The following is a 12,884-nucleotide window of genomic DNA, read 5'->3' on the forward strand; positions in this document are numbered from 1 at the left end:
CAGAAAAATCCATTTGAGTCCCTACTAGAGCACTGCTAGAACTATTTTTGGCAATTTTTTTTTTCCCTTAACCTCATTCTTCAAAAGGGCTGGACTCTTTTTGCTGTAACTTTTCAAAACAGATTCAAGATTACAGGTTTTACCATTAATATTTATGACCTAATGCATGAAGCCTGGCAATATATAACAAATTCCTATGATCATATAGAAAAGCATTAACAACTTCATGCTCTGGAACACAAATTTGAAAGCTGCTTGCTGAAGCACAGGACGGAGGGGTTTAATTTTGCCAACAACAATGCCATGAAGCATCTTTTGCTGTCCCTGTAAAAACCCACCCAAATTTCCCATGTAAAAATCTTCAAAGTTTCCATAATTTAAAATTTCACTGGCATTTCTTAAGTTCTAAAGCACGCTTGGTATCACCTACAAAAATGGCATTATGTAATCAGCATGATCACAACACCAGTGTTTATCAGACTTCAATGCAGTGCAGCCTTTAAAATGTTTGCTTAGCAATAGCCAGAGCTCCTCTACAATTTGGAAATATTCACAGAAATAAAGAGAGATCATAATCCATTAATTTTTACAAGACATATCAAATCAAGAGCCTGTCATATTTGGGAAAGCAAAAATTATTTTTTTGTTCTTCCAAATACTGTTTTGTTTCCAGTTCTGTTGTCTGTCCCCAAAAGCTGCTTTTTGCCTTTCAACAGTACTGTTCCTGTCTGTTCCCTGCCTGTTCTGAAAGACATCCTACCTAACATTAACAGTCATGCCTATCAACTAAATAAATTCCATTTTCTTTAAATCTACAGCAACTTCTTGATGACAAAGCTTTTTTGCACACCAAATTCATTTTTATACTAACTGAACACAAACTAACAACTCAGTTCAGCAAGTCTAGGAATTCCTTCATTTTCTCCTCAAAGAAAACATGAATTTTATATATGGTATCTCATCATTAAAACATGTGCATTTTTACTGCCATAGTGCCCTAATCACCCCTGGAATACCTCCAACTTTCAGTTTTGTCCAACGACTCAAACAGATTTAAAAAAAAAAAAGGACACCCAGATTTTTCAAGGTTTCCATGCATGTTGTTTCCTTTAAAATAAATCTACCCACAGCTGACAAATTATGGTAAAGCTAATATCTGAAATTATTTTTGTGTGTTACATTAGTTAATGATGCTTCGTTATCATAAGCCCTGATTAGTTCTCTTCATGTAAGTACAGTGAAGTGGCTTTTCAAAATTATGCAAAAAAGTGAAAAGGGAAAGCAGAAGTTATCATTGAGGTCAAATCAAGCTTGAAATACATAATTTTTACTGTGGTGACTGTATTTTCGTTCTCTACGTATGTCAGTCCCAAATTTTTTATTCTGCATTAAAAGATATATTTTCAGTCCTTACACTGAAGTGAAACACCAATAGTTACTTTTTTTCCTCCAAACTGAAGTACTTTCCAGTTTGTTGGGCAGTTCTGCCTAGTTTTGCCTATTTTCAGGTTACTATTTAATCTACATAGTTTTTATTTTGACTAACTCTATTCATTTTTCCAAGTTTAAAAGGAGTTTTAATGGAGGTTGAATAGACACCCTTTTCCACATGTTCCAACGTATGAGAAAAGACGATGGCTTAGATCTGAAAAGCAAGAAAACTTATTTTTAGAATGTAAATGCACATGTAATGATTTCCAAGGGAGGAGGATCTTGTTATGAAGGTTACAGGGTGAGAATGGGAAGTTCCCACAAACATTTAAATTACTATCAATTTAAATTCTTATTAATTTCCACAGGCACGCAAGGCAGGGCTGTGTGTGAGTGTCTTTGGCTTTTTTTTTTTTATTTTTTTTTTTTACTTTCTTTGATAAAGCTTTGTCTCTCTCTCTCTCTCTCATAAGTGCGAAGTGTAATTTAAAATAATCAGACCTACACAGTATCCCAGCTCTTGCCCTGCTACCACTGCTCAGTCTTAATTCACTCCAGCTTCTCACAGAGCAAGCAGGAAGTTTAAGGCTCCAGCTATCATCAACCTAAAGAGGAAGTAAAACTGCAAAACCTCAGAGCCCAAAATAAAAACACATTAACCTCTGAACAATCCAGTTCTTCCCCAACAGCAATCATTCAATCTTCTATCTCAGTGAACTCATGCACTGTAACACAAATTTGCACCATTTCATCCACAGGGAATTCACTCTTCTAAATTCCAGACAGATATAAAGAGCAAAAGGTGGTTTTAGGGTTTACGTATGCAAAGGCAACCTCCAAAACTAAGGTCATTCTCACAAACCAGGGTCAGAAGATCCTGAAAAATGCTTCTTAGATCTGGGCCAGGAAACCCATATGATTATGGGCTTTTTATTTGGCTAAAACGTAAACAGCTTCAAATGATACATTCATTTCCTGAATGTTGTATGGGAATTCCAAAGACAGACACCAAAGAACATCACCTAGCCGCCAGCAAGATTCTTCCTAGGTGATCTACCATAAGTAAATCACAGTTGTAACAGCCATGATTTTGAAGCAGAAGCATAAAAGTTCTGCTCATCTCCAGACAACACAAAGAATTGCCAAAAGGTCTTCATGTACACTTCTGAGGCAGAAAGTCAGGTCAGTCTGCATGCACTATTTAAAGCAAAACAAAGTCTGAAGTGTTTTTACATCTAACGTGAACTCAGTTACAGCAACTCAATTATAGCTATTAAACTGTCATTGTAAGGCACCTTTCTAGTTTCAACTACACAGCAAAACTGTATCCAGTCTAGCAGAGGGCAGACAAACATACCTAGTGCATAGAGATAAAGGGGGGAAAAAAAGTCCAGGATCTACTAAGTCTTCATTAAATCTCTAATACTAGATTAAGCTATTCTGTGCTCCTTCTACCAATTATAAATGGAAATTCAGGCAAATATTTTTCAAACACCTAGGTCAATAAGTCAATCAACACATACCACTCTCCACAGTGCACAGCCTTCAATACTCCCACAGCAGCTGTAGTCTGTCGTTCAAAACCTTGTCCTATGTGATCTGCATGGGCTCGTGTCCGGTCTTCAAATAGCATTTCACGGGGTTCACTGGTTCGAGGTAGGTACTGCAAGTTTTTTATTTCATTGGTAGTTCTGTATAAGAAAAACAGTATTAGCAATATAGAAATTTCTCTTAATTACCTAATTTCCACCATAGCCAATAGCGTTGTTGTACTCCCTTCAATGAGATCATACAGTCAAATGAGAAAAACAGTAACACTTAGGACAAATTAAAAATGTAATTACCTATGCAAAAGTCAGACCACCTACACAATTAAAAGAACAACAAACAAAAACACCACCACAGTGTCAGGGCCCTGAGTGCACTAAAAGGCCGTAATGACTGAGCAGCCTCACCTGCAGTCTCCACCCACAAACCTGGATAAAGAGCCCAGGAGCTCCTGGCCTGTGCCACGCTGCAGCAGCACTGATCTTCACTTCAGCCACAGCTGTGCTGGGCCACAGACCTGCTTCCCAGCTTGACCTCAGGACAGCTTTGTCACAATGGACCTGCCTGGCAATCACTGGACCTGATCCTCACTGGCAGACTGACTTCCTGGCTTGACCTCAGACCTACCCCATCAATACATATTTGCCTGACGCACTGGAGTCTCAGCTGAATCTGGTCCCCAAACCCCAGGTCTGCCCGACCCGCCTCCCTCAGCCACTGTGAGACTGGGCCCTACCATGATCAGCCCCTGGCAGGGAACTGTCGGCCTCTGCTGCTTCCTGACTATTAGGTACACATTTCAATTGTGCCGGAAGTCATTCTTCACTGTTCTTGTTTCTACCAAACTGCTGGGAAATGTCTACGTATATTTAGTTCCATGTTGTGGAACTGGGAATGAGAAGCAGCAGCAGATTATTTCTTCAAGGTTTAATGAAAGTGAAAGAAACACTGCAGAGCAGGAACAGAGCCACAAGACCATTTTCTTGGCCACCTGGAGCCAACATGGTGTGCCACATTCTCAAGAGCTGCTTATAATCATAGGATAGCCAAGGTTGGAAGGGACATCTGGAGACTATGTGTTCCAACTTCCCCCACTCAACTAGAATGGGTTGCTCAGGGCCATGTCCAGTGAAGTTTTGAGCAACTCCAAAGACAGAGACTCCACAAGCTCTCTGAGCAACCTGTCCTAGTGTTCAACCACCCATATAGTAATTTTTTTTCCTTATTTTAAATGCAATTTCTTGTAATTGAGTTTGTGCCCATTAACTCTGGTCATGCCACTGAGCACTGCTGAAAAAAGTCCTTCTTACAACCTCCCATCAGATGCTTACACACATTGAAATGATCCCACTGAGCCTTCTTTCCTCAAGGGTAAATCCCAGTTCTCCCATGCCCACCTTTCATGTCACCAAACCTGCTCCAGTATGCTCATGTCCGTCTTGGACTGGCAAGCCCAGAACTGGACATGATACTCCAGATGTGTCTCACCAGTGATGAGCAGAGGGGAAGAATCGCCTCCTTCAACCTGCTGGCAGTGCTCTTCCTAATCCTGTCCAGGAGGCTGCTGGCCTGCTTTGCCACAAAGGCACACTGATGGCTTATGGTCAACCTGTCATCTGCCAAGAGACCCAAGTCCTTCTCTATTGGGCTGCTGTCCAGCCAGTTGTTTCTCAGCCTGTGCTGGTGCACAGGGTTATTCCTCCCAGGTGCAGGGCTTTGCACATCCCAGTGTTAACTTCATGAGACTTCTGGTGGCCCATTTCTACAGCCCCTCAAGGTCCCTCTCACTGGCAGTGCAACCCTCTGGTGCATCAACCACTCCTTCCAGTTTTGTATCAGCTGCAAACCTGCTGAGGGTGTGCTCTGTCCCATTAATGAAGATGCTGAACAGTCTTGGCACAAGGTATCAATGTCTGGGTTACTCCAGTAGTGACTGTCCTCCAGCTGGACTTTGTGCTGCTGATCACAACCCTTTGAGCACAGCACTTAAGCCAGTTCTTGAACCACCTCACTGTCCATCAGTCTAGTTTGTCCTTCATTAGTCTATTAGGATGTTATGGGAGACAGGTGTCCAGTGTGGAAAGCCTTGCTAAAGTCAAGATAACACCCATGGCACTCCTCTCACCCTCCGAGCCAGTTGTTTTATTGTAGAATGCTATAAGGTGGGTAAGGCATGATTTCCCCTTTGTAAATCACACTAGCTATTCCCAATGATCATCTTATCCCTCGTGTTTGAAATGGCATCCTTCCCAGGATGAAGGTGAGGCTGACTGGCCTGCAGTTCCCCAAGTCCTGCTTCTTAGCCTTCTAAATGACTGGAGTGACGTCTGCTTTCTTCCAGTCCTCAGGAACCTTTGCCAATTGCCATGACCTTTCAAAGGCAATCAAGAGGGGCCTTGCAATGATATTGGCCAGCTCCCACAGCACTTGTGGGTACACACCATCAGGTCCCATGGGCTTGTGTCTGTCTAATCTGTATGTCTAATATGTTCCTTAACCTGATTATCCTCCACTGAAGGCAAGTAGTCCTTGCTCCAGACATTCCTACTGTCTCTGGGACCTGGCATTCCTGAAGGTAAATCTCACCAGTAAAGACAAGGGCAAAGAAAGCATTGAGTATCGTGGCCTTTTCTGTGTCCTTTGTCTCCAGGCCCTTTGCCTCATGCAGCAGACACCTTACATTTTCCCTAGTCTTTCTTTTGCTGTCCATATGCCTGTAGAAGTCCTTGTTGCCCTTCACATCCCTTACCAAACTGAACTCGAGATGGTCTTTGGCTTTAACTACATCCCCTTCATGGTTAGACAGTGTCTCTGTACTCCTGAGGCACCTGACTCTGCTTCCACTTCTTGTATGCTCCCTTTTTATGTTTGAATTTTGAACAAGAGAACTCCAGAGACATAATTTCTCATGACACATAATATTCAAGTTCTGCAGAGGACAACCCTACTCTTAAGCTGGTAGTTATACCCAGTACCACAGCAAAGCTTAAAGATGTCATTTAATGTTGGAGGTGTTATCTTTCAGATGAGAGAGAAGCCCTTGTCCCTTGAGGTCTTTAAACATCCAATCACTTTTAAGAGCAGAGGTATTAATTCCAGTCTCATGGCATACATGAGTAGTTGTATGCCTGTTCACATTTCCCTGCAGTTTTCACTTTAAATTCCTACTAAAGCTCCAAAAAGGACCAGCATCTTACTTGGCCAAACAGTAAACAATTTTTTTTTAAAAATCCACATCCTTACAAAACAAAGCAATGTAAAAGTATATTTTGAGATGAAGATCTACAGAAATTTATACTAAGATATAGTATCAACCAGTAAAAGGTTTAGGACAAAATCAATTTGTAGAGAAAGAATACTAACCAGACATGTATCAGGCAAAATAATTCAACATACCTCTTCCTTTTGAAAGGTGACTTTGGCATGTCAGCCACAGGGATCATCTGTTCTCCTGGACGTACCCACATAATGGGACCATCATCACTGTCTTTACGACTCTCTAATTTTAAACTAGAAAGTGTTCCCCATGGCAGTGTACACTAACGGGAAATATAAGCCACAATTTTGAAGTGAGTTACTTCAAAAACATTTGAAAAGCAACCTTTATCTGTCACAATGAAAACATTTATTAGACCACTTAATTATCTAAGCAAGTATCACATACTGTCACTTTGTTATAACAGTACTAGACAGTGTATTGTTCCCCTTCTCCCAGCCCATTCCCTTCTGTCCTTACTTTTAAGAAGGGTGATTCTTCCAACATATCAAGGAATTCAGGGAAGTAATCCCCCACTTCCTCATCAACTGCTCCAACCAGGCTGATCTGTCTCATTGGGCCAGCTCTATACGTACCATGAGAGTATGTTCTTTTTACCTACAAGTAGAATATGACAGCAAAAGTTATACCGAGTCCACTACCACTCAAAGTCTACATTCAATAAACACCTTTACCTCTATGATTATGTTTTCTGATTGATGTTAGTCCTAGTCTTCAGTATACTTAAGATTATTATGAAGTCAATTACTATGAACTCATCACCAAAGACAGAAGTTCTTATTAAAGACACATGACAACTTGTATTTTATTTATTTTAAAGTCTGAAGATAAGATTAACTATTTATTGCCTTTCAAGAAAATAACATTCCAAAGTAGTAACTGTGAAAAGCTATTAACATATGTTCTGCTCAGTAACTAGTAAATAAGGATTCTTACCTGGATTACTCAAGCCTAGCTGAATTTTTACCTTTTTCCTGTAACAGTTAGGCAGAACCCTGAGTTACAACTAATGAAACTCTAAACTTTTCCTCTGCTAATCATCCTCTCCAGTATGGCCTCTGTGTGAGCACATTAAGTGGAGCTAATTATCACAGTGAAGAGAAGGCTCGTAAAGAGTTAGTACAGGAAGAGAGAGAATGACAGTTATTCCTTCCTTTTTGCTGTGCTGTGCTAACACGTCTTGTGCTCCCTTAAAACTTTAAGGGCTGTAACATTCACCTCATGAAAAATCTTTTATTTTCAACTTGAACAGAAACACATATTGTTTTAAGTTTTTTTTTTTTTCAATAATCTGATCTGTCGTGTTACATGAACAAAATACTTAGGCATGAGACTGATTAAGATCACTTCCCCTTAAGCCTCCAATCTCCTATTTAACAGGCTGAAAGACACAGTGGTATTATTAGATGAAATATGACCAGATCAGAACAGAGGGAAGAGCAGATGGGTTACTGCACAAACCAAGTAAGGCTCTTCCACTGCATCTCTAGACATTCTGCATCCAAAGCAAGAAAAGAAAAAAAAGGTGCAAGGAAAACAGTTGATGAACAACAGCTTAGCTATGGTCCTCACCCAAAGAGACCATTAAAATTCCTAGTAACTATGGCAGTGCAGAGGAGAATTAGCAGCAGTTCCTGAAAATACAACTAAATCATACGACACGGAAGAATACTGTGCCCTTCTGAGAAGCTAGACTGATGTAACCAGATGCATTCCAGAAATGTAGAACCAAATACTCTTCTTCAGATCATCTCAGTCATCATACACACCCAGGAAATGGAGGACTGACTATAAGTAGGATTTTACAAAATGTCTGAGCTAATGTAATGGCAAGCCATCACAGCCATACTGAAAAGAGCAGTACTGCTAGACAGTAGCATTCCCCTATTCCCCAAATCCTTATAGTCATACATTCCTGTAGCTTTTTTGCACGGACAGCTGGTGATTCTGTGATAAAACGTCAGAAAACATTCACTTCTGCTGAATCTGCATCAGCTCAGTCCTCAGCTGTATCTGCACTGGCACAAAGCATCAGGAGCTCACACAACTAAAGCACTGGGACAAGGAAGGAACACTCACTTGTCATTACTGGCTTACTAGATAGACCAAGTCCAAAGTACCCTAAAACCACTTTCTGAAGCTACAGACAGTCATAAATGTGTTACAGTTTATTGATAAACCTAACATGCAAAAGGATGGTTCTTGCACTGGCATAATTAGCTTAGTATTCCACCATTCCAGGCCAGGATATTAAGCTGCTGTTTTCATCCACACCCCTGATTAGAGAGAATAATTTTTCTGCCTTTTTCCTTGCTTCTTTCTGCTACCACTACCATTCTCCCAAGTAACAAACAACAGGACAAGAGTAAATGGCCTCAAGTTGCACCAGGGGGGGTTTAGATTGGATATCAGGAAAAATTTCTTAGAATCATAGAATCATTTCAGTTGGAAAAGGCCTTTAAGATCATCAAGTCCAACCGTTAACCTAGCACTGCCAAGTCCACCACTAAACCATGTCCCTAAGCACCACATCTGCACATCTCTTAAATACCTCCAGGGATGGTGACTCCACCACTTCCCTGGGCAGCCTGTTCCAATGCTTGATAACCCTTTCAGTGAAGAAATCTTTCTTAATATCCAATCTAAACCTCCCCTGGCGCAACTTGAGGCCATTTCCTCTCATCCTATTGCTTGTTACTTGGAGAAGAGACTGACACCCACCTCACTACAACCTCCTTTCAGGTAGTTGTAGAGAGCAATAAGGTCTCCCCTCAGCCTCCTTTCCTCCAGGCTAAACAACCCCAGTTCCCTCAGCTGCTCCTCATAACATTTGTGCTCTAGACCCTTCACCAGCTTCATTGACCTTTTCTGGACACGCTCCAGGACCTCAATGTCTTTCTTGTAGTGAGGGGCCCAAAACTGAACACAGTATTCGAGGTGCGGCCTTCACCAGTGCCGAGTACAGGGGGACAATCACTTCCCTAGTCCTGCTGGCCACACTGTTTCTGATACAAGCCAGGATGCTGTTGGCCTTCTTGGCCACCTGGGCACACCGCTGGCTCATTCAGCCGACTATGAACCAATACCCCCAGGTCCTTTTCCACCAGGCAGCTTTCCAGCCACTCTTCCCCAAGCCTGTAGCATTGCATGGGGTTGTTGTGACCCAAGTGCAGGACCCAGCACTTGGCTATGTTAAACCTCATACAATTGGCCTTGGCCCATCGATCCAGCCTGTTCACCTTGACTGAAAGGGTTCTTAAACATTGGAATAGGCTGCCCAGGGAAGTGGCTGAGTCACCATCCCTGAAGGTATTTAGAAGACATGCAGATGTGGCCCCTGGGGACATGGTTTAGTGGTGGACTTGGCAGTGCTAGGTTAACAGTTGGACTCGATCTTAAAGGTCTTTTCCAACCTAAGTGATTCTGTGATTCACATTGCGTATGATAAACTAGTTGTGGAACTACTCCAACTGAAAACTCTACAACTTCCCCCAAAAAATCTAACTGAAGTCAAGTTAGGAGAAGCTGTGAAGCTTTCAGCTGATCAACTCACCCATCTGGCTTATGTACCATTAGGTGCTGGTAGTGAAGCATAAAGTAAAAAAGTGTTTAAGTGCAACATAATCCTTAAGGTGGATCAATTAAGAAATTTCTTACATATTCCCAAAAAGACTATGTCACTGAAAGTTAAAACTGAAAGATCAACTCAACTTTTTTTAAGCATTATTTGTCCATCCCAATTCACTCCTAGCTCTCCTGATCAATTATGTTCCCCTCATTCACCAGGAAGAACAGATTGCTTTTCAAGATCCAGCTTGGGAGAGGTGAAATACCAAAAATAATGCTAAGATAATGTAAAAGTTACAAATTATGAGCAGTTTCTTCTGGGACCATATTCTGAGTCGTATCATTGCAAATACACAGAATGAAATGTTTGAGCGTTTAAGAACTCTGTGGTGGGTTAACCCCAGGCTGCAGCTAAGTACCTTACAGCCCCTTGCTCACTCACCCCCTCGCAATGGTGAGAGACATGGGAGAGAACAGGAAAGGCAAGGAAACGCGTGGGTCCAGATAAAGACAGTTTAATAAGTGAAGAAAAGAGGAAAAAACACCAAGTGGTGTTTTTCACCACTCACTATCTCCCACAAGCAGATTGACGCCCAGCCAGTCTCCGAGCAATAGCTACCTTCCAGACCAACACCCCCCACCAGCCCCCTCAGTTTATTGCTGAGCATGATGTTATATGACATGGAATATCCCTGCCATTCAGTATGGGTCAGCTGTCCCAGCCATGTCCCCTCCCAACTTCTTGCCCACCCCAGCCTACTCACCAGGGGATCCAGAACAGGGAAAAAGAGAAAGCCTTGACACTGTGCAAGCACTGCTCAGCACCAGCCAAAACACCAGTGTGTTATCAACAGTTTTAGTCACAAATCCAAAACACAACCCCATAATAGGCTGCTATGAAGAAAACTAACTCTAACCCATCCAGACCCAGTATAAATGGAAAATAAATCTGTGCTGGTGATGGTGATGAAAGAGAAAGATCTGCTGTCTCTTCTTCCCTTCTCTCCTGCCAGCATTAGGTCTTCCAAAGGTGGACAGGAAGCCAGCTTAAGGAACAGGTCTGATTTTAATCCAAAAATTACCTGAAGAATTTATTTATTTATTTTAGAAAATTATATAAATAAGAATTAAACAAAGACGTAAGCCATAAAGACTAATGCCTGGCCAGAAAGAACAAGAGGCAGTCTGGAAGAGGAGGCAATGAAAAGTGACTCCTATCTCATCTCTTCCATGGACTGGGTTATAGCATCCTAAACTCTAGACTTAGGTCAGGGGTTGCTATTTAAATGACACTATCTTAGATTAGGCTAAAGAATTAGAAAAACATATGTAAAAAGGTGAGGTCATTCTTAGAGGAAAGGACTAGCTAGCAAACAAAATTATTTTTCACTCACTCCAAAATCAGACTTCTACTAAGTAATAGTGTGGAAACACCAAAAACCTTCCATTGATGTTTGACCAATGACTAAAGTAAAATTAATCCTCTTAAAGACAACAACAAAATAAATATAATCTATGGAATATTAGATAACAGCAACATTTTCCTTTCCTTTTACTGTCAGTATCCCATAGCTGGTTTGTTCATAGGAAGAGAGAAATATTCCTCTATATATTTCTAAACTCACAAAAACAACGCTGATGTCCTAAAACCAGTACTTTTTCATCAAATTCTATACATTAAATTATGCACTGACCACAAATCAAATATTATACACCTTTTATAAGGTAATCTTCCAGAATGTAATTTTACAGGTTACAGTGTGACTGTTTTTAGAATGTTACAAATTTGCTCAAATAAATAGCTGGAACAATCTAAACCCAGAATAAAAGAAGGAATCCATGACATGCAGTTGTTCTAGCATGTGGTCAACATGAACAGAATCAATACACATACACAAAAAAAATCACCAATTAGATGCAGTATAATACAACAGACAGGTAAAATAGATAGAAACACATAACTGAATAAATACGACATAGCCTAACTTCTTTCTTCTCATGTAGCTTAAGTTTGAAGTATGTGTGTTTTTTTAGGTGACAAGAGATGTAATTCTCTTGCATCAAGGTAGTGGAAAATTATGACAGTAAAACCACCACTGAATTTAGAATTAGTAAACTTAAGAATTATCTGGTTCTGTGACTAGTATGGCATCAGCTGATTTTTTAGTGTAACTTAACCTGCTCAGTTTTAAGTAAGGAGTTCTAAAAATCAAATATTTTGGCATAAACACCTTGGTGTCTAAAAGAATCTGAAGACTAAATCTGAATATATATATATATATATATATATATAAAAATACTGACAACAATATATTTGAGCATTATCATCCTACAAATAGGAAACATATTAGACACTACATGTTAAAGATGTTTCCATTTTCTGTTTGAAGACACAAACTGGAAGGAACAGTCCACAGAAACCAAGCATTTCAAGATATTAATTAAAAAAAACAAACTGGGGCAAGTCACAGCTGAATTCCTATTTTTAATATAGTAGGGGATTTTTTTTTTTTCTTCAGTTGAAGTTCTAACATTTTCCTGTGAGAAATTTAAAGGTATACATTTCTTTCAGTTTTTCCACTTTAAAACCAGGAAGTCTGGAAAAGCAGTCCTCATAGAACAACAAAAAAAAAAATACAAACCCACTGAACCCAAAATAATTTCAAGAAACCCACAAAGAAAGCCCCACCAAAGACTAACAAAAACAACAAAAATGTTAAATCACCATAAAAATATGCTGACAGATCAAAGGGAATAGTGAGTTTCCAGTTCACTACGCAAGTGCACAAGCAATGCATTTACACATTTGTATCTTAGAACTGGAAACCTCCAGCTTCACATTCACTGTTATTCTTCTAAATCTGTTACCTCAAACACCATAGTCATGAAGAGGCAATGTAGTATTCTTTCTTATTTGGTACATTTTGAAAAAGTGCCCAAAAGGTTTTCTGTTCCTTGCCAACTCTTTTCAAATCCTTAAATGCTTACATATATTTTCAGCTCCAAATGGGAGCCAGTACTGAAGCATCAAAATTTCACTGAACAAATATTCATCAAAATC

The 12,884-nt window shown here is 40.2% G+C and overlaps 1 protein-coding gene across 6 annotated transcripts in view; it reads right to left on the reverse strand.

The window, feature by feature from the left end:
* RSBN1L (round spermatid basic protein 1 like) overlaps positions 1 to 12,884 on the reverse strand; it is a 59,814-nt gene that overhangs the window by 8,759 nt on the left and 38,171 nt on the right. For all 6 annotated transcript variants that reach the window (XM_072858719.1, XM_072858728.1, XM_072858738.1 and 3 more), the window contains 3 exons: positions 6,716 to 6,853; positions 6,376 to 6,518; positions 2,955 to 3,122 (listed from right to left, as the gene is read on the reverse strand). In XM_072858719.1, coding sequence (XP_072714820.1) covers positions 2,955 to 3,122; positions 6,376 to 6,518; positions 6,716 to 6,853 — 449 coding nt within the window. The remainder of the gene's footprint in view (positions 1 to 2,954; positions 3,123 to 6,375; positions 6,519 to 6,715; positions 6,854 to 12,884) is intronic.

Source organism: Ciconia boyciana, chromosome 1 (genome assembly GCF_034638445.1).
Source record: "Ciconia boyciana chromosome 1, ASM3463844v1, whole genome shotgun sequence".
Lineage (NCBI taxonomy): Eukaryota > Metazoa > Chordata > Aves > Ciconiiformes > Ciconiidae > Ciconia > Ciconia boyciana.